Source organism: Perognathus longimembris, chromosome 14 (assembly GCF_023159225.1).
Source record: "Perognathus longimembris pacificus isolate PPM17 chromosome 14, ASM2315922v1, whole genome shotgun sequence".
In the NCBI taxonomy this organism is placed as follows: domain Eukaryota; kingdom Metazoa; phylum Chordata; class Mammalia; order Rodentia; family Heteromyidae; genus Perognathus; species Perognathus longimembris.
In genome coordinates this window covers 31,021,641-31,048,036 of record NC_063174.1, presented here as the reverse complement: position 1 = coordinate 31,048,036, position 26,396 = coordinate 31,021,641, and the positions used below count along the sequence as shown (strand labels likewise).

The window sequence follows — 26,396 nt, the reverse complement described above, 5'->3', positions numbered from 1 at the left end:
TTAGATCTACATGATAAAAATCACAAAACATCCAGAAGAGCTATTCATATATGGGTGTTTTACCTGAGTTAACCCCATGTATTTGTTTACATTATCAGAAATGTAAATCATGTCGCCATCATCAGTTAGCACCATAACAAAGCCATCCAGGGCTTTCAGATAAAAGCAGTTCATCTGTGCCTTCATCTCATCTTCAACATCCAGATCACCTAAAAAGGACATAAGAAGAGGATAATAATTTAGAATTTGTACATAAATGACATAATGTTTAATGTTTACTTTCTAGATAATTTCTTTAGTACCTACAGCAGCTATTTTTCTGTATAATTTAATTTTCCTTGCTCCTGACTTTCAAAGAAAATTTTTTGGTTCTTGGTATTGGGGCTTGAACTTAAGGCCTTAAGTTCTCGCTTGGCTAGCTTGCTCATACTATCACATGAGCATGCTATCACATGAGCACTGACTCTAACCTAGCATTTTGTAGGTTAATTAGAGATGGATGGAGTCTTTCAGACTTTTCTGCTTGGGTTGGCTTCAAACTTCTATCCTCCAAGTTTAAGCCTCCCAAAAAAGCTATGATTACAGGTGTGAACACCGGCAACCAGCTTTTATTTATTTTAATATAAAAAGAGTCAAGACAAGAAGCTAAACACATCAAAGTTAGATTTTGCCAACTGCTTTTTATAATTATTTAAGGGAATGCAGCCAGGCAAATCACTGAAAAAAGAAGGACTAAGGAATTAGGTCTTCAAAGGAATTGTAAGGAAGAACAAGAGAAAAGAAAGTAAGTTAATTTCTTAAGATTTTCTGAACAAAACTTTAAAAGCATATAATTTTTTTAAAAAAATGTCTTATTGAAGAACTGAGAGTATTTTTAACATATTGGTTGTACAAGGAGTCCTAATATGAAATGCAAAGTCACTCCCCATCATTCTTCCTCATCATCCCTCCCCTCTTCTTAAAACAACAAGTTTCAGTATTCCATTTTCATTTGTACATGTGACATACTTAATTCATCTTCCTCCTCCTGTAGGTACTTAGTCCTCTAACAGAACCTGTTATACATTCCTGTCATTTTCTTTAGTGAATATTAATTGTACAAAGGGTTTTCACCATATTCCACACTTGCATAAGTCCTTCAGTCATATTAAACCACTCTATTGCTCTTAACATATCTTCCTTTGTCCTTTCTTTACATCATCTTCACACATAGGTAATTCAATTTCAATGCCATTAACTTACCTTCTTTTTTTCTCCTTCCCACATCCTTTAGTTACTATCAGAGTTTTATGCACACTTGCTCATATAAGGACATGTATGTGTATGACTGTATGTGTGTATATGCTTATCTTCAGGGCTAGATTCCTCATGAGAGAACACATGTGGTCTTTGTCCTTTTGAACATGGCTCACTTTACTTAACATGAGGGTATATTCAAGAGAATAAAACAAAACAATGCAAAGAGGACTGTTTCCAAGAGAAACTAAACTGATTAGAAAAAAAAAAAGCTTGATAAAAATAGTAATGATTATTAAAATTTTAATTAAATACCATAACCATGGTGACCACTTGCTAAGAATAATGCCAAATTCCTTCTATTTTCTCATTTTCAGGCCTATTATGCCACTGTAGAAGAACGTACCAGCATCAAGAAGCTTTCTTACACGCAAGTAACTGATGGTAAGCCTCATAACAGAAGCCTTATCCAGATGTGAGCTCACGTTATGAGGAAGTGGCAGCTGATGAGCAAGCTCGTAAAATACTTCAGACTCTTTGCTTCGCCGAGATCTGGCTGCATCTCTAGATTTTTCTTTTCGGCGTTCAGAACTTATCCTACTTAACAAAAGAAGAAAAAGTAAAAACAAAAAAAATGCAGATAAGTTAATATGCCTTAGTTTGAATAATTTTACATGTGTCTGCTTACCACAGGAACACAAAATGTCATGTAGTTTAAATATATGATATTTGACTAGAAGATGGTTATTTAAACACATATTTAAACTACAAGATAGTTATACAAATTTTGGATTACTGCAAACCTGTCCAAAGCAGTTTGTTCCTCCTTCCCAAAGTATCAAATTGGCAAAGATGCTTCAATTTTAGTTCAAAACTTAGGAGCCAGGTGCCAGTGGCTCATGCCTGTAATCCTAGCTACTCAGGAGACAGTTTGAAGCCAACGCAGGCAGAAAAGTCCCTGTAAGACTCTTATCTCCAATTACACTAAAAAACCAGAAGTGGGGCTGTGGCTCAAAGTGGTCCGAGTGCTAGCCTTGAGTAAGAGAGCTCTAGGACAGCACCCAGGCCCTGAGTTCAACTGACAAAGAAAACCAAAACAAACTTGCAGCCTTCTCATAGTCACTTAAAAAGTAGTCTCAATATGGAGAAACCATAATTAAACTTAATGTTGTACATAACAATGAGAATAGGAGTTGTTATGAAGTCGTAACAGTAACAACCATATACCTTTTATTTTTGTTTTTAGTTGAGACATGTCTCCCTAAGATCACAGCCTAGCTTCAAACTTAAGAGTCATCCTGCCTCAGCCACCCAAGTGCTGGGATTAGAAGTGTTCAACACAACACCTGGCCTTACATATTGGGATTTGTTTTGATGCAAGTTTCCTCAACCTGAATGTTTTTCCACCTTTCGTCTCTTAACTACACAAGCAATACTGACCATAGCTGCACATATTTATACTAGTAAGTAGCTTATAATAAGCTATGTTTTCAAGTTGTCTACCTTCGTTAGCTATCCTTTATTTATGACTGGCATAATAGGTACCAAATAAGTAAAAATAAGAAAATAAGAAATAAGAAAAAATAAGAAAATAATAAATAATAAGAAATAAGAAAAAAATCAACATGGCCGAATGCCAAGAAATTAAATTGACAGGATAGCAAGGAATACATGTCAATACAATATTTTTAAAACCATTTTGGCAGTATTGATTGATCCCTAAGCCTGGTATGTTAGCAAAGCACTCAACCACTTGAGCCATATGCTCTGTTCCTTGGGGCCTCTTGTTTGCTAGGCAGGTCTCCACTAAAAAAGCCACATTTTCAGCACCACCACCACTACCATGATCTGCCTATTTTACACTTTCCATTACATTAGCTGCAATGATAGGTGCATGCCCATTATGCTCAGTTTCCTTCACTGAGAGGGAGTCATGAGCTTTTCTGTCCAGTCTGACCTGGAACTGCTATCCTCCCAATTAGCTAGGACTATAGGCATGAGCCACTGTCACCCAACCTGTATTTTTATTTGTGAAGCTCATCTCTTACCTGTAGCCTGGGCTGGCTGTGAACTTGCTATTACCCTGATTTTGCTTCCCAAGTAGCTGGTATACCAGTACATCTTTAGGGAATTTTTCCAAGAATAAGATCAGATTTTCACAAGTTACAAGCAATCATGTCTTCTTTTGCTTAACTACTTAGCAAAAATCTATTTCCCCCACATTGAGTTGAAAGTAAAGGTAAAACCCTGTTCTGTTCTTAGCTGCTTCCTGAACAGTGAGCATTTACTGAAAGCCTACTATGTACCAAAACTACCCTTTTAAGTGTCTATTCCCATATAACTACCTATAACTTGATTAAATAATATATATAGTTCATAAAGGAGGAAACTGGGATTTTTTCCGGTAAAAAACATCAACTATGATTACAACAAGATTTGAAAGTGTTTGAGTCTTTTCTCTTGTATTTTTATTGGCATACCTTAATAGTACAAGTCAGTTTCATTGTAATAATTACATAGCTGCTGCTTATGGTATACTTTAAGCATGCTAATTCCCTCTGTTACATTACTTTAATTCCCCTCCCTGTTATTTGCTCTTCCAGGCATCTGACCAAGCTAACTATAGTGACAGAATGTCTCTATACCTTGAAAATACTTGTATTGTCCAGAACTTTAAAGATCATAATTACCAAGGTGTGGCAGTAAGCTTCAAGGCAAATTCATTAAAATTGTGAAGCTGAGTGTTAGGTACTAGTGGTTCTTGCCCGTAATCCTAGCTACTCAGGAGACTGAGAGCTGAGGGTTGAGGTTCAAAGCCAGAATGGGGAGAAAAGTCTATGAGACTCTTAACTCTAATTAATAAGCTAAGAAGTGGAGGTGTGATTCAAGTAGACTACCATCTATGAGCAAAAAAGGGACATGAGTTGCTGAGTTCAAGTCCCAGAACACATACAAAGAGGGTAAATAAAATGTTTAGAGGACAATACTGCATATTTAAGGTAGTGTAGATTCTAAGAATGAGAATTCGAGTGTGACAAAGTTTCACAATTCCTTTTTCTGGTCAACTGCCACCTCACTATTATGTGCAACCAATTTCTGACCTCTATAAACACAGATTAGTCTTGCCTGTCCCATACTGCATATATACATGTTATTGTTGCTCTCTTCTTTTTATGAAGTTTGTTCATAATAATTTGTTTAATCCAACTGTAATTTGTATTGCTGAGTTGTATTTAATTGGACAGATCTACTTGATTGTTAACCAGGGATCCTGAACAAATGAGAACATTTTTCCCCCAAAATATAAATCATAATCTTAATGGATGCAAAACTGAAGAATGACTAAGTATGACTGAATCTGGGAGGAAACTGAGCTTCAAGAAAATCAGTGATAGGATACAAAAGTCAACGAAAACCATTATGTCCTTCATTAAAATCACTGGGTCTCTAATGAAGGTTTAGGTTTGAATTTTTATTCCTTGGTTGTGGGAATGGAGCCCAGAACTTCATACATTCACTCCATCACATTGCTACACCAACAATCCCATATTAAATGGTTTCAATATATTTGCATGATGTTCTTCACATGTGGCTATGGGAGTTCTTAAAACATTCCCACAGTGCTAAATATCCAGAATTCTTAGAGGAGTTTCAGCATCTCAATGGCCCAGGTTCTTGTCTATTCACAGAAATGCTATCTTTACCACAGAAATATAGCACTAACAGTTATTTTTGTGAGTCCAGAAGACGTTAGTTCCACACAGATGAAGCCTATACTATCTGTTAATGTATGTGCAGATCAGAAGAAAATACTCTGACTTTCAGCATCTAAAGGTTACTGTATTTCCTAATTTATCAATTCACCTGTGTGTTGTTTGTAAGTACAGCTCCAATGAAGTTCTGCTACTGCTAGTCTGTATAAGGTGCCATTTCAGTTAAGAATACAGTTAAAATTCTCTTTTGAATAGTTTGCTTTCAAATTTCCATGACTATTTTAGAATTGATGCTTGAGTAATCTACTGAATATTGCAATGTTTGTCATCTAGTAATTTTTGCCATTTCAAGTATTTATCACAAAGTTCTAGATACAAAACTATCTTGAAATTATTTGGTATAGAAAATATACCTTACCGAGCTTGTGTATTTTACCAAAACCACAAACTGCATTTCAAGTCATATACCTATGTTGTCTAATTGTACCAAAATGCTTTTCAGCATTCCATAAACACCTATATGACTTAGACACACACACACTATAAAATTGTTAGCAGATGGTCAAGACTTATTTCGGATCACGTGTATAAGTGTGTTGGTTCTGGGGCTTGAGCTTTTATTGCTCACGGCTAGTGCTTTACCACTTGAACCACAACTCTACTTCTGGCTTTTTGGTGATTAATTGGAGGTAAGCGTTTCATGGACTTTTCCTGCCCAGGCTGGCTTCAAACTGAAAGCCTGGATCTCAGCCTCCTGAGTTGCTTAAGTATCTGGCTTACGTATCTTTAAACCTCTCTATCATTTGACAAATCAACCTCTGGCTTTGAATGTACACTTATTTATTTTGTCACTTGTTAGAAATTATATAGGATGAGTGTTCTAAGGAAGAAGTTCAAGTTATAAGTAACATACCAGTTAATTTTCTTTAAAAAAAATAGGTAAGTTTTTCTAATATAACTGTCTCTTCCAATCCATGAATGTATACATTGGTTTTCCTTATTCATTATGAGGTATTACATATAATGCACACTTATTAATCTTGTTAAGCAATTTTAACAAAATTATTTTTGTAAAATTGGCACATGGTACTTATCACAATGAGATACTTGCTAATGTTTGCCAAATTGATACATAAGAATGGCATCCTAGGCTGGGAATATGGCCTAGTGGTCAAGTGTTTGCCTCATATACATGAAGCCCTGGGTTCGATTCCTTAGCACCACATATATGGAAAAAGCCAGAAGTGTCGCTGTGGCTCAAGTGGTAGAGTGCTAGCCTTGAGCAAAAAGAAGCCAGGGACTGTGCTCAGGCCCTGAGTCCAAGCCCCAGGACTGGCCAAAAAAAAAAGAATGGGGTCCTATAGTTTTAACTGCTGAGTCTTCAGACAAGGGAAATTTTTTGTTTCTTACGTTGCCATTTTGTCTACACCTACGGTGCTTTATCTTTATGTGGCAGTATTCAAAATATTTTTCAGGTATCAATTTACTACCATCACCATGTTACAGATAAGGAAGGCCCTTGGTTACAGTTTACCCAAGAATATACTAGTTACAAGTGGTAGGACTTGTAGGTAGGAGTCCATGCGTTTAACACTGTACTATACCTCTGGTCCAATTGTGGTAACTCAGGCCTGTAATTCCCAGCTGTGATTCCCGGGAGATAGAGAAAAGTGGATCATAATTTGATGCCAATTTTCCCAGACAAAATGTTTGTGAGATTCCCCTATCAACAAAATTGGTTGGGGGGCTGGGGATATGGCCTAGTGGCGAGAGAGCTTGCCTCGTATACATAAGGCCCTGGGTTCGATTCCCCAGCACCACATATACAGAAAACGGCCAGAAGTGGCGCTGTGGCTCAAGTGGCAGAGTGCTAGCCTTGAGCAAAAAGGAAGCCAGGGACAGTGCTCAGGCCCTGAGTCCAAGGCCCAGGACTGGCCAAAAAAATAAATAAATAAACAAAATTGGTTGGGTGTGACGGGGTACACCGGTGAGCCCAGCATATCGATACTGATAAAAAGGTGACAGCAAACCACTACCTGGAAAGAGTCATAAGGCTTGGAATTCAATCCACCTAACATACTCCCAACCAGTCTTTACCTATACTGAGTAAGCTTCTTGAACGTCTTAGTTCACTGTTTGCATCCTATTTGTTCACCAACAGTGTGGCAATCCCAGCAACATGCTTATTTTGTTAACATTCTTTTTATCAAGTTCTATCTCGTGTGTGTGTGTGTGTGTGTGTGTGTGTGTGTGTGTGTGTGTATGCAGGTCCTGGTCTTGAACTCAAGGACTAGGTGTTTTCTCTGAGATTCCTTGCTAAAGCCCAAGTGCTTTACCAATTGAGCCACAGCTCCACTTTGTGTTTTCTGGTGGTTAATTGAAGAGTCTCATGGACTTTCTTAACCAGGCTGGCTTTGAACTCAGACCTGGGCACTGTCCCTGAGCTTCTTTTGCTCAAGGATAGCACTACCAATTGAGCCATAGAGCAACTTCTGGCTTTTTCTGAGTAGTTTATTGGAGATAAGACTCTCATGGCCTTTCCTGCCTGGGTTGGCTTTGAACGATGATACTCAGCTCTCAGCTTCCTGGGTAGCTAAGATTACAGGCGTGAGCCACCAGCACCCTCTTTCTTTTTCCTTCTCTCCCTCTGAGGCTTGAACTCAGAGCCTCATCGCTATCCCTACTAAGCTTTTTGGCTTAAGCATAGCACTTTACCACTTGAGCTACAACTCTACTTTTGGCTTTTTTCCTATCTAACTGGAAATAAGCCTCATGGGATAGTCTCAGATCTCAGCCTCCTGAGTAGCTAGGATTATAGGCACGAGCCACCAGTGCCTGATGAATTCCTGTATTTTAGTGGTTAATTAGAGGTAAGAGTTTCATAGACTTTCCTGCCTGGGCTGGCTCTGAACTGTGAACCTCACATCTCAGCTTCCTAAGTAGCTAAGATAACAGTTCTAATATTAAGACAAAGAATAGGGCTGAAGCTTTCTTTTAAAAAATATTAAGAACATTTAAGTTTAAGTTAATAGGTATCATATAACCATGCATTCCCCTCGAGAGGTGACTCCAAAGAATATTTCTAAAGCTATTTAGGAGGCTGAGATCTGAGGATTGAGGTTCCAAGCCAGCCAAGGCAGGAAAGCCCAGGAGACTCCAATCTCCAATTAATCAGCAAAAAGCCAGAAATGGAACTGTGGCTTAACTGGTAGAGTGCTAGCCTTGAGCACAAAAGTTAAGGACAGTGCCAAGGCTCAGAGTTCAAGCCCCAGGAATGGCAACCAATTTTTATTTATTTTGTTGCTTGTGGGGTTTAAATTCAGCCAGGGTACTGTCCCTTCTTGTGCTCATCACCTCAAGGCTACTACTTAAGCCACACTTCCACTTCCAGTCTTCTGGTGGTTAAGTGGAGAGGGAGTCTCATGGAATTTCCTGAGCTGGCTTTGAACCTCAATCCTCAGATCTCAGCCTCCTATGTGGCTAAGATTACCGGCAAGAGCCATTGATGCCAGGCATAATTTTTTTTTAAAGATCAAGGTCTGTAAACATTGAAAGGTATCCCTCAGAGAGTTATCATTAATTCTGTCATTTTCCACAGGAAAACAAAAGGAAGATTTATCAAGTACTTGATCTGGACTTCAAAACACATTTTATGGAATGTATAAAATATCAAGTTGATAAAAAATTGTAATATAATGAACATTTGTTATGATATCTCACATTTTCCTAAGACAGTTTACTTTCACACAACTGAATAAGCATTGTGTTGCTGTTTGTGTAGAACTGTTGACTAAGTGCTACAAACTTGGGGAACTACTTTTTATTTTTTTGTACAATGTAATTTGACAATTTAAGATATACATTAAGATACACTTCTTTCGTTGAACTTTTACCTTGTACACAGTTATCTACACTTTGATCTCCTGTCAGTTTACTTTGATAGGCCTTGATTCTATTTTTAATCTCTTTGTAGCTTATAAATATAAACCATTTGTTATATGAGAAGTTAATTTTTTCCAGATTTGCTTTTAAATATTTTTTCTTTAAAATACTATGCAACCAGACCTCTTTAAATAAATAAATTATTCTTCCACTTTTTAAAAAACTTCTTAACATTAAATTCTCGGTTTTGGATATTTCTTATGCAACTTTGTCCAGCTACGTTTCAAGACATTTTTGTTACACATGATGTACAGATAAAATAACTGAAATATGTGGTAAGATATCACTAACTAAAAACATCTTATTATTGTTTCAAGACAGAGTCTTGATGTGTGGCTCAGGCCTCAATCTTGCTGTCCTCCTATTTTCACCTCTACACTGCTGACATTTTATCCATGCACCACCCACACTCAGTGAATTCTTTATATGGTAAAGACTGGAGGTAAAGCCAATCTGCCTGCCCTCTTCAGGAGATCTGGCTAAGCATAAGCCAGTTACCAAAATAATTAAGTACTTTGAGTACAAAAATGGGATTTTTCTCCTGGTAACACTTACTGAACACTTATCCTATCTCAGATATTATGTTAAGTGCTTTCCATGTCATTAGCTCACTTAGAAAACCAAAAACTTAGATAAGTGGCCTTCTGAACCTCAGGAGAGCACAAACTGCTCCTTCATTCAATAAATATTTTATCTAGCACCATAGAGTGTGCGCCAAGGGACTAGAAATATAGTAATAAGCAGAACAGCATTTAAGGAGCTTAAATGCTCCCCTAAATCTATTTAAACAGTCAATGCCATATTCACAAATGCTGGTCTAGTTGTATCATAATTACAAATTTCAAGTACCTTGACTCCACCTTTGAAAATTCTGATCCCATACATATGAGGCTGAGCCAATTTGACTCTTAGAATTTCCCCAAGATGCCTATTATATACAAGGCTTGAAGGGCACCAGATAATAACTGTAAAATATCCACTGTTACTTTGCTAAGTTTCTCATTCAAATTATCATGGTATTAAAAAAAAATCAAACAAAATCTGGTGTTCTCAGCAGAGTTGTATGCAAGTTTGAGTTAGACTTCAGATAAAGGAGAGCTGACTGCCCAACATTCTTTTGGGGAACCATTAGTTTTATGCATTATCAGTGCTCCTGTAATATAGATCACCAATAAACAGCGTAACAATGTCAGTACAATGAACAAGGCATTGCATTACATTTTGGATTTAGTGAGCTTATCTGACTATGTACCTTCAAATAATACATTCTTTCATCTCCCCGTTTCTTTGCTCATTTCATAATATTTTCCTACAATCCACCAGAATAATCCTTTTAACAAGCATGTCAAATCATATGACTCCTTTAGCTTGAAGTGTTCTGTGCTTTATCAGAGAAAATGCAAGGTCCTTTCAATAGTCCATATGTGTCTCCTTGACGTGGCTCTGCGACCTCTCTGATCTCATCTACCACTTCTTTCATTTGCTGTGATCACATGGGTCACCTTGATGCTCTTCAAAGACTTTGGACTCACTCCCTCCTTACAACCTTATAAATAGTTCCCTCTGAACTACTGCTCCCCTAGTAACCATGAGGCTCTTTCAGTCTCACCTCACTGATCACCTAATCATCTGCAGGTCCATATCTTGCTTGTTCCTTTATTAGCTAGTCCATCAACCCACATTTATACCACAATGTAAATATGATCAAAGTAGATACTTTTAGCTGGTATCTGTGGCTCATGCCTATAATCCTTGCTACTCAGGAGGCTGATATTTGAGGATACGCGTTTGAAGCCAGCTCAGGCAGAAAAGTTCCTCTGAACTCCAGTTAACCACTCAAAAACTGGAAGTGGAGCTGTGGCTCAAAGTGGTAGAGCCCTAGCATTGTGCAAAGGAGCTCAGGGGCAGGTCCTGAGTTCAAGCCCCACCATGGACACAAAAAAAGTTGGTACTTTATTTTGTTCAACTACTTATTCCAAATGCTAGCAATTCTTGACACATAGAAGTTATTCAACAAGGGTTCACTGAAGGTATGTTGAAATTCCATCATTCAGTTGAAATATATATTTATATTTGTGACTATAACAATCACTGCAGTAATAACTGATTATGAGTTACTATGTGCTGAAGCAAAACATTCATTTATCTAGTTGAGTTTCTGGTATATAAGGGTAAATAAATGTTCAGTAAATGTGAATGTAGGCAACTTCAGGCTTTAGCCAGGTTAATACCAGAGCAAGAAAGTTTTCTTCCTTAAGTGAAAAAACAGCAATAACAAGAAAATCTATTGGCAGAACAACTCAGCAGTGTGCCCGTGAATAACAGCACTTTTAGTATCAGGAATCTTGCCAAGGAAGCAATTCATAGGCACAAGTAGAGAGTTGAGATACTGGAACACCAACATGCTAAAAGGTTTAGTGTTTAGATTAGTTGCCTCATTACTTCTACATCTATCCCCAACCCTCCTTCAGTTGCTTTTCCTTTGTCTTTTTAGGTAAGAGTCTGCCTATTTAAGACACACTATGGTAGAGCTCAGTTTTCCTGCCTCAGCGTCCCAAGTGTTGCGATTATAGGCTTGCACCATCATGCCCAGCTTATGATGTCTCATATTGTTTTGTCCTATAATGTGATTAGGAAGATGCATGAGTTGTGGTTAATATTCTTAACAACAAATTAAATCAACATCTTCATCATCTTCTAAGCATGCCTTCTGAGGCCAGCTAATTTTGTTTTCTACAACCTTTTTCCAGGGCTAGAGGCATGGCTGAATGAGAAGAGTGCTTGCCTAGCAAGCTTAAGGCCCTGAATTCAAACTTCAGTATGAACAAAAGATAGAGACTTCCAAAAAAAGAAAGAAAGAAAAAAGCATGTCTTTTCCAACAAAGTGATGTCACAGTGCTAGATATGGTAGTATGCACCTATAACCCCAGGTACTTGGGAGTTGGAAGAATGAGGATCACAAGTTTGAGGTTTTTTTGATGACTCAAAAAAAAAAAAAAAAGAGGTTTAGGTGTGTAGAGCACTTGACTAATACAAGATCCAGGGACCTTATGCTATTGGACAAATGTATCTTTACACTGCTTTTCTGTTTTTAACAGCAGTTACTGATGAGGTCAGTTCTTAACTGACACAACAGTAGCCATAGAAATCATCTTTCTTAAAACTAATATAGCCTGTTGTCATGGTGCACAACCTGTAATTCTAATTATTCAGGAGGCAGTGGCAGGAAGGTTGCGATTTCCAAGGGAGCACAAGGCCAGCCAGGATAAAGTTAGCAATACTCTCACAAACAAAATGGCTAAGGTGTAATTCAAGTGGGAGTATGTGCAAAGGTATGGACTCAATCCCCAAACAACAACAAAAAAACCAAAAAACCAACAACAACAAAACCAAAACAAACAGCACTCTAACAAATTTCAGGTTAAAGTCAGTCTACAAAAATTAATTTCTTTTCATATAAGATGCTGTAAAGTATTATGTGAGAAGAGCAGATTCTGTGAAAACTTCTGAATATGAATCCATTTCTTTGTACATGTATATATACATATATACATAATACAACTCAGATACACAGATTAATAAACAAGAATGATGCAATATAGTGTTAGCAAAGTACAAATATCAACAATAGTGACTTCAAGATAGCATCACAGAATATTTTGTACTTTAAGCTAAATTCACCACTGAGCTGATACTATACTGTACCCATATCTGAGTGTGACCTAGGCTTGAGATGTAGCTTAGCTTGGAGTACCTGCTTTTTCAAATTTTTCAGTCGTTGGGCTTGAACTCAGGGCCTGGGTGCTGTCCCTAAGCTTTTGCTTGAAGCCACAGCACCACTCTGGTTTTCTGGGGGTTAACTGGAGAGAGAGAAGAGTCTCACAGACTTTCCTGCCCAGGCAGGCTTCAAACTGTGATCCTCAGATCTCAGCATCCTGAGTAGAGAGCTAGGATTACAGGCATGAACCACTGGCACCTAGCCTGAGTACCTGCTCTGTACCTCTGAGTACCCCCAGAGAGGCCCTCGCTAAAGCAGCACCCCTCCTCCAAAAAAGCCAGAAACAGGTATATATACACACTTGTCTAAAGTTAGAAGCCAGCTGGGCAACTTAGGAAGGCTCCTGTCCCCAAAGGGTAGTAATGACTAAATTAGCAATATAATTCAGTATTCCAAGTTTCTCATGCTAATCTCATTCCAGATCTTGAAAATTCTGTTATTTTATTTACTTGAAATTAATCTCAACCAGAATTAGAATACAAATTTCTATTGTGGATTGTTATACATATGTAGCCAACAGGTTAACCATTGACCAAATTCTCTGAATCAGAAACTCAGAGGTAAGGTTTAACAATATATCTTTTAAGAATTTGTCCAGGGGATTGTGATGCAAGTTATAAAGTAGACTTCATCTGAAAAGTTTAAACTGCAAACACATTTCTGTTTTATCAGTGGAGCTTGATATCTTATATGTTAGGAAATAAAGACTTGTTAAAGAGCCCAATATTAATTCTGGGCACAGAGATCTTTTATTTATATTACAATTGACTAATAATCTAAAAACAAAAGCATAGTCTTTTTATGAGGCAAGCACTCTACAAATAGGCCATATTCCCAGCCCCCCATAGTCTTTTTATAAACAGCTTTAACACACAAAGTAAAGATCCAGGTGATTCTTATGCCACATAAATTTAAGAAATTCTTTCAGTAGAGATTTAATAAGGATAGGCCAGAAAGTTTTGAAGAGTATTTTATGTTTTACTACAACTAAATATACATACCATAGCATCCTATGTTAGGTTGAGCATAGAACTGAGTAAGTTGGGAAATAGTATGTAGAACCAACTATAATTGCCGTGAATAAGAAGTCAGAGGTAAAACTCAACAACAAAAATATTAAGGAGAAAGTGTGTATTTAAAGAAATACAATAAAATTGCCTCAAAAATGTAAGTGCATAACTAGGGCTCAAGGATAACCAAACCAAGAATGTAGTAACTGAGTTTTATTTTTCCAATTCTCTGAAGTACATTTTTTAACTTATTTTGTGGTGGTAGATTTAACACCCTAACCCAGAAGTAGAGAAGACTAAATTTCCCAAATAATAGCAGTTATTTGTGGAATTATTATACTTAATAGAAAGCTCTGTAGAATTATGTATTCAGGTCATCTGCAACAAAAACACAAGCCCATTATTATAATGCCAGCATGGATCAAGAGTTCTGTGTGGGAGATGATGATTAATAATCTACAAGACAACCAAACAATCTATAGTAAGACACTTAACTCATGTGATCAGGAAACACCATTCACATGGCTAATAATGAATAGTCCAAGTAGGGCTAACTGCCATTTTTCCAGGGAACTGGTATCTAGATGTTAGAAGAAAGAGCAAGTTCCTTTTCATTTTGTGATCACAAACTTTATGGATGAAGAAGCTGAGGGGTGACAGTTACCATCTTTCAAACAATATAGATAGCTTGTCAGATGTAGCAGGAAAACAGAGCATAAGTACATAAACCAACTAATAGTCAAGACAAAGGCAAGTGTTATATTTTGAAGACTTCACTTGAGATTAGATTCAAGTGTTCCTTAAAAAAGGAAACCAAAGTAGACTGTGCTAGTAATTACACTCCCTCCCTGGATTAAGCTTTTTGAAAAATAGATAAAGCAAATGCTTCTGATAGTTCACAGAATGCCTACTTCACTGTCATTATAAAGTAATGGAAACCATCAAACTCCCACTTTATAACATTGTTACAACACACATTTGTACCAGTTAAATATTGTATTTTAAAATTCTAAGTAATTAGTATCACAGTATGGCTAGTGACAAACAGGTATGGCCAACCCCATGACTGGTTTAATTGCCTGGAATCCTTTATTGAGTAAAATTCTGAAAAGAACCTTGATATTAATGGTAAAGTGATGCTAATGACTGCTATGAGTATGGAAGGAGGCAATGGCATCACACCTGATCTTAATTAACCCTTATGAAATCTAAGTTCATTTTATGAAAAATTAGAAATATCAAGAAAAAAACCAGGCTGGGGATATGGCCTAGTGGCAAGAGTGCTTGCCTTGTATACATGAGGCCCTGGGTTCGATTCCCTAGCACCACATACAGAAAACGGCCAGAAGTGGTGCTGTGGCTCAAGTGGCAGAGTGCTAGCCTTGAGCGGGAAGAAGCCAGAGACAGTGCTCAGGCCCTGGGTTCAAGGCCCAGGACTGGCAAAAAAAAAAAGAAAAGAAAAGAAAAGAAAAAAACTGAAGGACAGTTTTATCCTATGGCTTTCTTCATATCAATAAACCTCAGAGAGAAGACAGCTGGATTAAAGAAGACAGAAGTAAATGGAAACAAAAGAAAATTAAGATGAAACAAGAAAGTCAAAAGAATAGTCAGAGTGGGTAAGACGGCTCCTAGGTTAAGACAAATACTGAGCTTATCAGACAGAAGATGTGGCAGTAGGCACTCCACCCTAGGGAATGGAGGGTGGCTCCAGGACTTTGTATAGTGATAACATGATCAATCAAAACAAAAAACAAATCACTGCGGTTGAGGACCCTTTCTCCCTCATTTCCGTCTTCACAGCATCAAAACAAAATTTATGTTATGGTATACACTTAATAGATTTTTAAAAATCAGGTGCTAGAGATTTGTAAGCCTCTTATCTCACATTATGTTTACCAAATGTAACCTAATTATTATACAATGAATTTGATCTCTAGCAAAGATTATCAGATGTGCTTCAAAGTATAACTTTAACATTAATTTGTAGGACTTGCACACTCAAAATTAGAGACACCACAATTTCATATTAGACACCAAGTGATATTCATTTGTACTACCTAAAAGCATTCCCATATTCTTCAAAAAGATATCCACAAAATTGTATAGAATTTATTCAGGAAGAAGAGAAAATTTCAGTGGCTCAAAATGCTGAATAAATCTCAAAATAATGAGAACATATCAGCCTCTCTTAAATAGTTATGATAATTTTATTTTCAAATTTCCTATACATGTAAGCCAGTCTTAGAACTCTATGATAAATTAATACACATAATCAAATGCCTTCTAAAATCCAATGAAGCAACTATTAGGCAGCCATAAACTATCAAAAATCTTGATCTCTAATGTAAGATATTAAGTTTATAATAAAAAGTTAGAAACGGGCTAGGAATGTGGCTTAGTGGTAGAGTGCTTGCATAGTATGCATGAAGCCCTGGGTTCATTCCTCAGAACCGCAAACAGGAAGTGGTGCTGTGGCTCAAGTGGTAAAGTGCTAGCCTTGAGCAAAAAGAAGCCAGGGGCAAGTGCTCAGGCCGAGTTCAAACCCCAGGACTGTTTTGTTTTTTTTTTTAAAGTTAGAAATATTGGCTAACACAAAGCAAATAACTGTAAAGAATACTACCAAATATAACAATAGCTTAGTAGTATTTCAACAAATGTTGCCTATAGTTTTTGGAGGAGAGAGAGTATGTGTGTTCATGCACACCAGTACTAGTGCTTGAATTCAGGGACTCCAAAGCTCTTGCTTAGCCTTTTTTTCCAAGGCTGCTGCTGCTCTAACACTAGAGCCCTATCTTCACTTCCAGCTTTTTCTGGTTAACTGGAGATAAGAGTCTCTCAGATTTGTCCAACCGGATGGGTAGGAACCTCCATCCTTACTACATCTCAGCCTCCTGGGTGGCTAAGAGTACAGGCAAGAGCCACCCCTTATCAGCCTAGGTATTGTTTCCAGGACTTTACAAGTGTAAACTAAAAGGCAGTAAGAAAGGAATAAAAAAAAGCTAAAACAGACTGGGTACTTATATAACAAGAGAAATTAGGTAAAACTAGTTAGTAGCTCAAACCCTACTCTACTATTCCAGCTCTTGAACCATGAAGAAACCCTACTGCCTCTAAGCTATGTAATTGAATACCATGGAATTAAGATTCCATTTTAAAGCATTTAAATGCAGAAAATGCTCACAAAAAGGATATGAAAGTCGGCCAAATAGTGTAAATTTGGCCAATGAAAACAATACATGTGCACACACAGAAAGACAGGGGAATAAAATAAAAATGTTAACATGGTTATCTCTAAATTGTGTAATCACAAGCATACTTTTCTGTGTGTTTTAAAATATTTTCTAATACGTTTCTTTATTATTTTGAAAAATAGTTTACGGTCAAATATTATGTAGTCAAAGATATTCAATGTGCCTTGTCTATAACAGTAGTACATTAGAAACATCTCAAATGTCCTTCAAGTGGGTATGATTAAGTACCTTACTATCATAAGGAATAAAGAAAAGAAAGGAGCTCTTATGTTAGCAGGAAAGATATAATGTTAAAGGAAAAAAATTAAATGAAGTTAATATATGAAAAACCCTGTCAGATATCACACTTTTTTTTAATGCTGGTCCTGAGGTTTGAACTCAGGGTTTGGGTGCAGTCCCTGAGCCTTTTTGTTCAAGGCTAGTACTCTACTACCTGAGCCACAGCTCTACTTCCAGGCTTTGTTCATGACTAATTGGAGACAAGTCTCACGAAGTTTCCTGCTTGGGCTGGCTTTGAAGTGCAATCCTCAGATCTCAACCTACAGAGCAGTGTTCCTGCTTGGGCTGGCTTTGAACTGCAATCCTTAGATCTCAACCTCCTGAGCAGTTATGATTACAGGCATGAACTACTGGTGTCAGGTAAATTTCATCATAAAAGTCTATCAGAGTCAAACTAGACTATTCAGTGATTTCTTGATCAAGCTGGTATACTGGTAATTATAATGGTGGAAGTAAAGAAGACTTTCAGCATTTACTCCATATTTATAATTTAAGAAGTTTTAAGAGAATGTCTGCATCATTTTTAAAAAAGAAACATTTTAGTATGGCAATGTTAAATATTTTATAGACATTGCAAACAAGAGTGAGTCTATTCCGTCGTGCATTCTCTGACTACAGCCTGTATACAAATCTAAAGGCAGAAATTAAAAGAATGTCTAAATTCTCCTAGAGATTCCAGAATCTTCTTTTACTGGAGTAGAGTTTCTTTTCTTAAGGCTGTTAAAAATGTACTATGTATGTATTTAAATGTATATGTCAGCTGACTCTTCAGAAATTTTTAGGATTTCTATCTCATTCACTGTTGTATTACCAGCACCCACTTTGAGGACAATCTGGACAGAAAAACAGGCTATACTCCATCTCCAAAATAAGGAGCAAAAAGTGGGGTTCAAGCAGTAAAGCATTAGCAAAACAAGATGAGGCAGAGTTCAAACTCAAGTACCTCCAAGTAAATAAATACACTAAATATTTTAAAAGCACCTTTAAAAAGTGAAAAATAGTTCTGTGCATTCTCCTTATCCAGTAACTCACTACGTTTTTCATTCAAACATGCACTAAGGGCTCACTATGTGGCAAATTCCCTTTATTACACATTTCAAATTTAGTCTATGTGCGATTCTGCCATGTAAACATGCACCCAATTTTATAAGGGAAAAAGGGAGGAAGGATTCCTTTTAAGAAACTTGCTCAGTATTTTAATTTAAAAAACATATATGAACTGCAATATATCCCAACCTTTAAGAAGACTCCACCTATCTGCTTTTAAAGCTTATGTTAATTTCTCAGTTGGAAAAGCATCTTCAAAAACTATTAAGAAGGAAACAATAGCACCTTCACTAACAAGTGAAAGCTGTATTAATAGATACTTTTAACTTAATTTGTCTAAGTATACTGTGACTTTCAAAACATCCAAGTGGAGGACTAAAATGAGCTATGTCACATTGCTACATTTTTCCATTTACAAGACAGGAAATTTAAAAAATCATACCTTGAGATAATCTTTATGTTTAACATGTAACTAAGTGAAATGCTCCTTTTTATTTATTTGCTTTTTAGCAGTACTGTTTGAATTCAAGCCATGGAGTTTGCTAGGCTGGAATGACAGTCCTAAGCTTCCTTGCCTCCCAGTTTTCACTGTTGTTTTTAGGATAGGTCCTCACTTCCCACCCAGGTGTGCTCCTCCTGGATTGCCATCTGCCTGCTTTAAGCTTCCTTTCCTTTTGGGATGACAGACAGCTGGCTTCTGGCTTCCCTCCAGAGACCAGGAGTCTTATGGATCTTTTTTCTTTTCCTGTATCTGGCATGAAGCCACAGTCCTATCTTAGCCTCCCAAGTAGCAAGGATTACAAGTTTGAGCTACCAGAAATAGCCACTGATGTCTAGCCTTCAAGTGAAAAAATTAAAAAAAAAAATCTATCCTGGGGTCTTGAACTCAGGGACTGATCATAAACCCTGAGATTTTTTTGCTCAAGGCTAGCACTCTAAGATCCACTTCTGGCTTTTTGGTGGTTAATTGGAAATAAGAGTCTCTCAGACTTTCCTACCCAGGCTGGCTTCAAACCTGGATCCTCAGATCTTAGCCCTAAGTAGCTAGGATTACAGGCCAGAGCCACTGGCAATTAGCTCCAAGTAAAATTTTAAATGAAATAAAATCTCACAAAAGGCAATGAGATCACGAGAATAATAAAGAGGACAGATATTTTATAAAAATGAAGTCACTTCAACTAGTCTTTGCAAACAAATGTATTAAGTAAACGAATGGGGCTTTATAAACAATAGAACAAGCATATACTTTTTTAAACTAAATTTTTCTTTTTCTGAAAAAGTACCAGTAGACCAATTCCTCTAAGTTACTAGAAAAAAATTAATTGCTACTTTGGAGTTAACATCATCGGTGTTAAAGACTCCACTGGCAAACTTTCATAGTTCGCTTCAAGTTTGCTGATTATCTACAAACCCTTAAAGAGATCACCATTTTAACACATCCACTAGAATGGGCGCTCTGACTGCTTTGGAAAACAGTATGGTGTTTCTTAAAAAAATTAAAAAGTTTCCATATGATCCAGTAGCCTTACTTCTGAATATATATCCAAAGAACTAAAAACAGGACCTTGAAGAGATATTTGCATAACTATGTTAATAACAGAACAGCAGTCAAGAGGTACAATTGACTTATGTCACTAATGAGTAAATGTGTTCCTACAAAGAGTATTATTCAGTTGTTCAAAGGAGGTAAATTCAGACAATATGCTGCAACACTGACAAACATGGATGGACATCATCTTATGAAATTAGTCACAAAGGAACAAAAACTTCGTGATTCTACTTATATGAAGATTCTAGATTACTCAAATCTGCAGACACATAATATAGATTAGTGGTTGCCATAGACAATTGTTCAATGGGCAAAGTTTCAACTTTAGGAGATGAAAAAGTTCTCAAGACAAATTGTAAGCAATTTGAATATCGCTGCCACTACTGAACTTCACTCTAAGAAATTGTTGAGCCTGGCACTGGGGCTCATACTTGTAATCCTGGCTGGTGGGAAATGTTACATTAGTGTTTTTTTTTAAACAATTAAAAGCCACACAATCACTTCAAAAGCTACCCAGATCATGAAATAATTCTTAATGTTTTGTATAATTTTGAATTGTACATATTAGACTTTCAAAGGAATGTTTGGCAAATACAGTTTATTACCTTTTAGCAGGAAACAACATTATTGATGCTTCAATAAAGGGATAAAATATTTTTTTAAATTTCAGAATCTCTAATTTAAAAACTCTTACTATACTTTACCAAAAATACAGAGCAACAAGAAAACTGGCTTGTCTTAGTTCCAAATTCCCTTTCTGACCCTTCAGAATCAATTAAAAAAAAAAAAACACGAAACACCTATAGCACAAGCTGCAGGAAGGCTAGGTAAATTTTACCAACCTAGGTAATTAAGTCTCCAAATGCAAGAAGGAAATAAGCAACAAAAAAATTTCTTCTTGTTAACCAAATTGGTTCCTTGACAGGAAGTTAATCCAACAACACATATAAATTTAGATTATTTTCTTCTGGTTCAGAAACAGATGTATACTAACAATTTTAGACACAAGCACAGTAATGTAAATTAAATCTCCAACATTCATGCACAGTAGCAGTTTGTTTTTTAATTTCACCACTCAACTTCGTACACAAATATTTTAAGTTCTTAAAAAAAGAAGAAAAAGAAAAAAAATCCGCGGAGACTAATTCTTGTCAACACCCCCCCCCACATCATTCTTGACAATACAACAATGGAATTAATTACAATATCTAAACTCTGAGCCCAAATACTATTAGAGCAATGAAGACAATGGAAATTAACAGGCAGGAAGATTGGATAGTCTCCAAACTGTAGGCAACAGGAGTAAACTGAAACACTAACAATCTGAGAGTTCAGTAAACATTCATGGACAACCCTGGATTAATGTAGATTGAGCTACAAAATACAAGCTTAAAGTCTTGCCTTGAGACTAATGTTTATCTAAACTCTGGCGGGTTGGTCATAAGCAAAGAACAGTTTTTCTACTACACTCCCCTCAAAATTGATATTCATGATTCTCTCTCTAAACTTATACATTGATGATTATCGACTCCAAAATTTGATGAAAATTTCTTAAGTTACCTGCAGTTCTAAAACTACAAACCTTGTGTATGTCTTGCAAGAATGCAGAAGCACCATGTATATTTATGACTGGGGTCCAGAATAGATTCAAAATGGCCCATCTGGGGAAGATACACTGGCATGTAGAACTGATGCAGGATGTCAACCTGCAGGGAAAGTGCTGTAACAGGAAAGAACCCCCTTTCAAACTAAGTCCAATAGTAAGTGTTTTCATTTGAGGATATAAAGAAGTATATAAGGCTGAGAGAAGAGAAACTCAGAGAAATGTTTTTGAAAGGATTTGCAAACAAGAGTCTAAACTACAACTTCTAACACCTACTGTCCAGTTCTCAAAGTGTTAATGGGACTCCTATTCCAGACACTGACCTAAATATCCTAAATGATGATCTAATCATTTAGCCTTCACAGTAACTGCTAAGAGGGTTATTATTATCATCATCTCAAAAGGGGAGACAGAAGCATCAGTAACCTCCCCAAGCTCACAGGAGGAAACACTGGGATTCTAACTCCCTGTCTATCTGCTTCCACGTCTTATGCTTTACATTACAACACATGCTGATTCTCCAAAGGGGAAAACTAAAAAAAGAAAAAGTATAGTAGTACATGTGAGAGTTTAATGGACAAAGCTAAATAAGGAAACTTTTAAAATGTTTATTCACAGAGATTTACATTAAGGATCCATTAACTATGTTTTGGAAACTTGATATGAATGAAGACTGAACCAGAACAACTTTTTTGACATCCCTTTGAAATCTAAAAAGTCTATAGGCACATGCTATTTAAAGTCCAGCTTCAAGTAAAAAATCAACATGAAATGCCTGTTAAACCTATCAGGTATTTTCTGTCCTTTCTTTCTTGTCTTCAGGGTTTGAGTTTTGTAGGCAATCCTAGAAAAAAAAAAAAAAGGACAGAAAAAGAAAAGAGAAGAAAAAAGAAAACCAACAAAATCTTATTCCCTCCATCTTGACTTTGGGAGCTTATATAAAATGGAAACCTCACCAGAAGAAAAGCATCACTCTTCAATTTCTCAAGTTATCATTCAATAAAAAACTCAATAACAAAAGAACTTTAATAAAAAGTAAGTAAAGATTGTTGAGTAACTACCACTTGTTTGTATTTTTAGTTATATTTTATAGTAAGAAATACATTTTGCATCTGATCCAAAGTTGCTAAATTTTCAAATGAGAAAATATTTAAATAACAGAGGGAATTAAAGAAAATCTAAAAATTTATTTAGAGTTGGGGCTGATCCCACAGTAGCTAACTCATTCATTCATTTTAAAGCAACTTAATATCCTAACGGATGACAAAGAAGATCTGAGCATAATATTGCATACAGAAAGGAAGTAATGTGTGTAAGTAACTTCATGCATTAAATATAACTCAACATATAATGATAAAAAATTGGCAGTATAATCTGCCTTAGGTTTACAATATAACAGACATCAGTTCATCAAAAGCTTTGTAATCACTTCTGCAAAATTAATTGCAACTAATTCTGGTAACTCTGGGAGTTTAGTTTAGACTTGTTATTTTTTTAAAAATTGAAGTGCTTTCTCTGGGGAATTCAAACTGAGAGTTTAACCTTTGATTGAATAAAGACCAATACAACACCGAACCTACAAAATAGCAAAATAAACACATTTATCTTCTGCTGGTACTGATAAGGAAAATTAATCTCTCCCAGAAGAGTGGAAGGTCTTCACAGGAAAGCCAGTCAACTAACCACAATCCTTACTATAAATCTCCGATTCTTTTATTTCCTCAAAGTTAAAAATTTTAACTAGGCAAAATTTGTTAAGCCTGAGACAACCGATCTTCACACTACAGGCAGGATCCACAATTCTGAGTCCTTTTGTAACTGGGCTCCTTGGACTCAAAACTTCAAGGTGTTTTATAAACTTGCATGAAGTTCTAACAGAATGACTACCTCGGATATACTCTTCTGGTTTTGCTCCCGAAAAATGAAGTGGAGTCCTAAAAAATTTTGCAACAATTTTCTGCATTTCCTTTGACCATATACCCCCCCCACACACACACACATTAAAATGGCCTACATGTAACCAACACTATCGACATTTTCACTAAGATATTTTTCAGATAATGAATGAGGTAAATATTCACTTATAAGGTCTGGGCTCTAGCATGACAGGTGATGCCCTCCTCCTCCACCCCCCCCCCCCCAAATAAAAAAGAAAAAGAAGTCTAAGTATAGGATTTGGAAGTTCTGCTGAAAATGTTGCTATTTCCCCCTAAACCCCCCGTTACAGTGGCTCGGAGGCAAGTTTTTCAAGGCCACCGCAACACAAAACGAAACAAAACCTGCACGTGCAGATTGAAAAAAGTTAGCATCTTCAGGCCGTCGAGGCAAACCCCTCTGGCACAAAGGCAACCGTCGACTGACACTCGGCCGGCTCCTCGGCACACGGGAGCCCCTCCAGGTCGGGAAGGGACCCCCCCCCCCCCGCCTCGACCCCCGAGCCACCGCGCCGCTGCCTCCGGAGCTCCCCGGGAAGCCGGCCCCGGCGCGCGCGGGGTCCGCCCGGAGGCCGAGTTTTCCGCGCAACTGGGGAGGATGGGGGCGGGAAGGAGCGGAAGCTTCGGGTGCTCTCGGTGGCCACCGGGCTCCGGCTCGCTTCTCCACGGCCCGGGGTTTCCTGGCTGGGTGAAGCCCCCCTTCGGGTGGAGCCCCCTGTGCTCCCGGAGCTGGCTTGGGTACCCGAGGGGGGCCGAGTGGGCGGCGCAAAGGCCCCCGGCGGCCCGGGCCCAGGGCTGGGTGAGGGCGACTGGGGCGGAGACCCCCCCGGACCCCAGAAAGCACTTTCGAGGCGTCTCCCACCCCCCACGACAAGATGGCGACGTGGACAGCGGGGGAGCCCTGCCCGCGAGGTTAGGGGGGGAAAGGGGAGGGGAGGAGAGGCAGAGACAAAAAAAAAGGCCGCCCCCACCCCAAGCCTGGGAGCGCAGGGCCGGAGCCCCGGGCGGGGACGGAGCCCGGGCCCTGGGCGGCCGGACGACGAGGGAGGGGGGCTTACTTTTTCTTGTCGTTCGCGCCGCCGGCGCCCTCCATGGCGGATCAGTCCCCGCGATGCCTGAGCGGCCGGCGGCCCCCGGGCTCCCTCCACACGCCGAGAGAAAAGGACGGGCGAGTCCGCAGGCGGCGGGGCCAGGCGGGAAGCCTCTCGTGCGCCCCGAGGCGGGAGGAGCGGGCGGCGTGCGTGAGGGTCCAGGCCCGTGCTCGAACCTCTCCTCCCCTGGTGTGTCAGAGCCAGGCCCGGCGCACTGCCCACGACGGACGGCTACGAGGACGGTCCGCGCGTCCCTCTCGGACCAGGCGGCTCTGTGCTCTGAGCAGCCGAGGCAGCGGCGGGGAGCGGGCGAGGGCGGGGGCGCGCGCCGGCGCGCGAGGACGGAAGGAGGGAGGGAGGGGATTGAGGAGGAGCGCGCGCGCCCGCGCCCCGCCCGCCGAGCCAGCCGCGCGCGCCCGCGGGCCCGCCTCACCTGAGGGGGAGGCGGGTGTCCCGACAGCCAATAGCGAGCGACACAAGCGGCCGGGCCCCACCCCAGCCCACATTGCTTTCAACCAATCAGGAGGCGGTCAGCTGAGGCACAGCTGGGACGCGCTGCCCCGCTCACGTGCTTGTCTGTGTGCTGTTGGAGAGAAGGAAAAGAGGGGGTGCGAGGCGCGGGGACCTGGGGTCTCTGCTTTCTCCTCCGGAAAGCGGTGTCTGGCTCGGGGAGGCGCTGCTGAGAGGAGGTTGGACTGCCAAGGCCCAAGCCGGCATCACACGTTCCTGTACTCCCAGCACTCTTGCGAGTCTCCCGCGTTCTCTCCTCTTCTGACCCCGCAGTTGCAATGAGCCGTGCAGCGCGGCTGCAAAGCCCCGCCGAGTCTCTGCACAAGTGTGTCACGGCGGGGTCTTGTCTGAACAGGTGGCCCACCCCCTCCCCCACGGACCAGAACTATCTTCTGCCATACATCACAATGGAACTCTCCGTGCCCGTTTTTTTTTTTTCCTGTGTAGAAGTTTGCTTACTGAGCCAAATGTAAATAAAAATAAATTCTTCTATGTTGTAAATGTCTCAAGGGAAGTAAAATTCTCAATGGAAAAATCATAAAATCTGAAACGAAGGTTAAGCATTTACAAATAGGTATAAATGGCTCTAAGAGGTGAAAGCATCAGGAACCCAAGTTCCAGTCCTTGTCTTGGACCAAGAAAAAAAAAAGTGAAAGCATCAACCCTAACGGCAGGGACAGTGAGAATAATGACAGATAAGTGTGTGTGTGTGTGTGTGTGTGTGTGTGTGTGTGTGTGTGGGGGGGGTGCCTGTGTGTTGGTTCTGGGGTTTGAACTCCGGGCCTGGGTGCTGCCCCCTGAGCTGAAGGCTAAGCACTCTACCACTAGAGCCACAGCTGCGCTTCCAGCTTTTTCTGAGCATTTTATTGAGATCAGAGTCTCACGGACTTTTGTGCCCAGGTTGGCTTCGAATTGTGATCCTCGAATCTCAGCCTCCTGAGTAGCTAGGATTACAGGCGTCAGCCACCAGCACCTGGCTTTATATAGATTTTTATTTTATTTATTGTGCCAATACTACAGCTTGAACTCAGGGCCTAGGCACTGTCCCTTAGTTTTTTCCACTCAAAGCTGGCACTCTCCTACTTGACCCCAAACTCACTTCCGCCTTCTTGATGATTAACTGTTGATAAGAGTCTCAGACTTTTCTGCCCCTGTTGACTTCAAACCTGGATCCTCAGATCTCAACCTTCTGAGTAGTTAGGATTACAGGCATGAGTCAGTGGTGCCTGACTTAAGAGTGATCTTGAATATAGGAACAGACAGTAGCAAATTGTTTTTCTTTCTGTGCCTCAGTTTACTCATTTATAAAATGGAGAAACTAATATTTATGTCATAGAATTATGCATGATTAAGTGAGAAAATATGTGTAAGGCCTTTGGGACAATTCATAGTACACAGGAAGCAATCAATAAATGGTGATGGTCTTATTTCATTTTTCTTGTGATTATCTGCA

General features: G+C 38.9%; 1 protein-coding gene across 4 annotated transcripts in view; it reads right to left on the bottom strand.

Annotated features, from left to right (window-relative positions):
- Window positions 1–24,724, bottom strand: part of Hif1a (hypoxia inducible factor 1 subunit alpha) — a 47,846-nt gene extending 23,122 nt beyond the window's left edge. For 2 of the 4 annotated variants that reach the window (XM_048361811.1, XM_048361814.1), the window contains exons 1-3: window positions 24,401–24,724; window positions 1,643–1,836; window positions 64–209 (exon numbers count right to left, since the gene is read on the bottom strand). In XM_048361811.1, the coding sequence (XP_048217768.1) occupies window positions 64–209; window positions 1,643–1,836; window positions 24,401–24,435 (375 nt within the window). In that variant the 5' untranslated portion in view covers window positions 24,436–24,724. Of the gene's footprint in view, window positions 1–63; window positions 210–1,642; window positions 1,837–14,173; window positions 14,212–24,400 lie in introns of those variants that run through there. The other 2 variants (XM_048361812.1, XM_048361813.1) reach the window with 2 other exon arrangements.
- Between the last annotated feature and the right edge of the window lie 1,672 nt (window positions 24,725–26,396).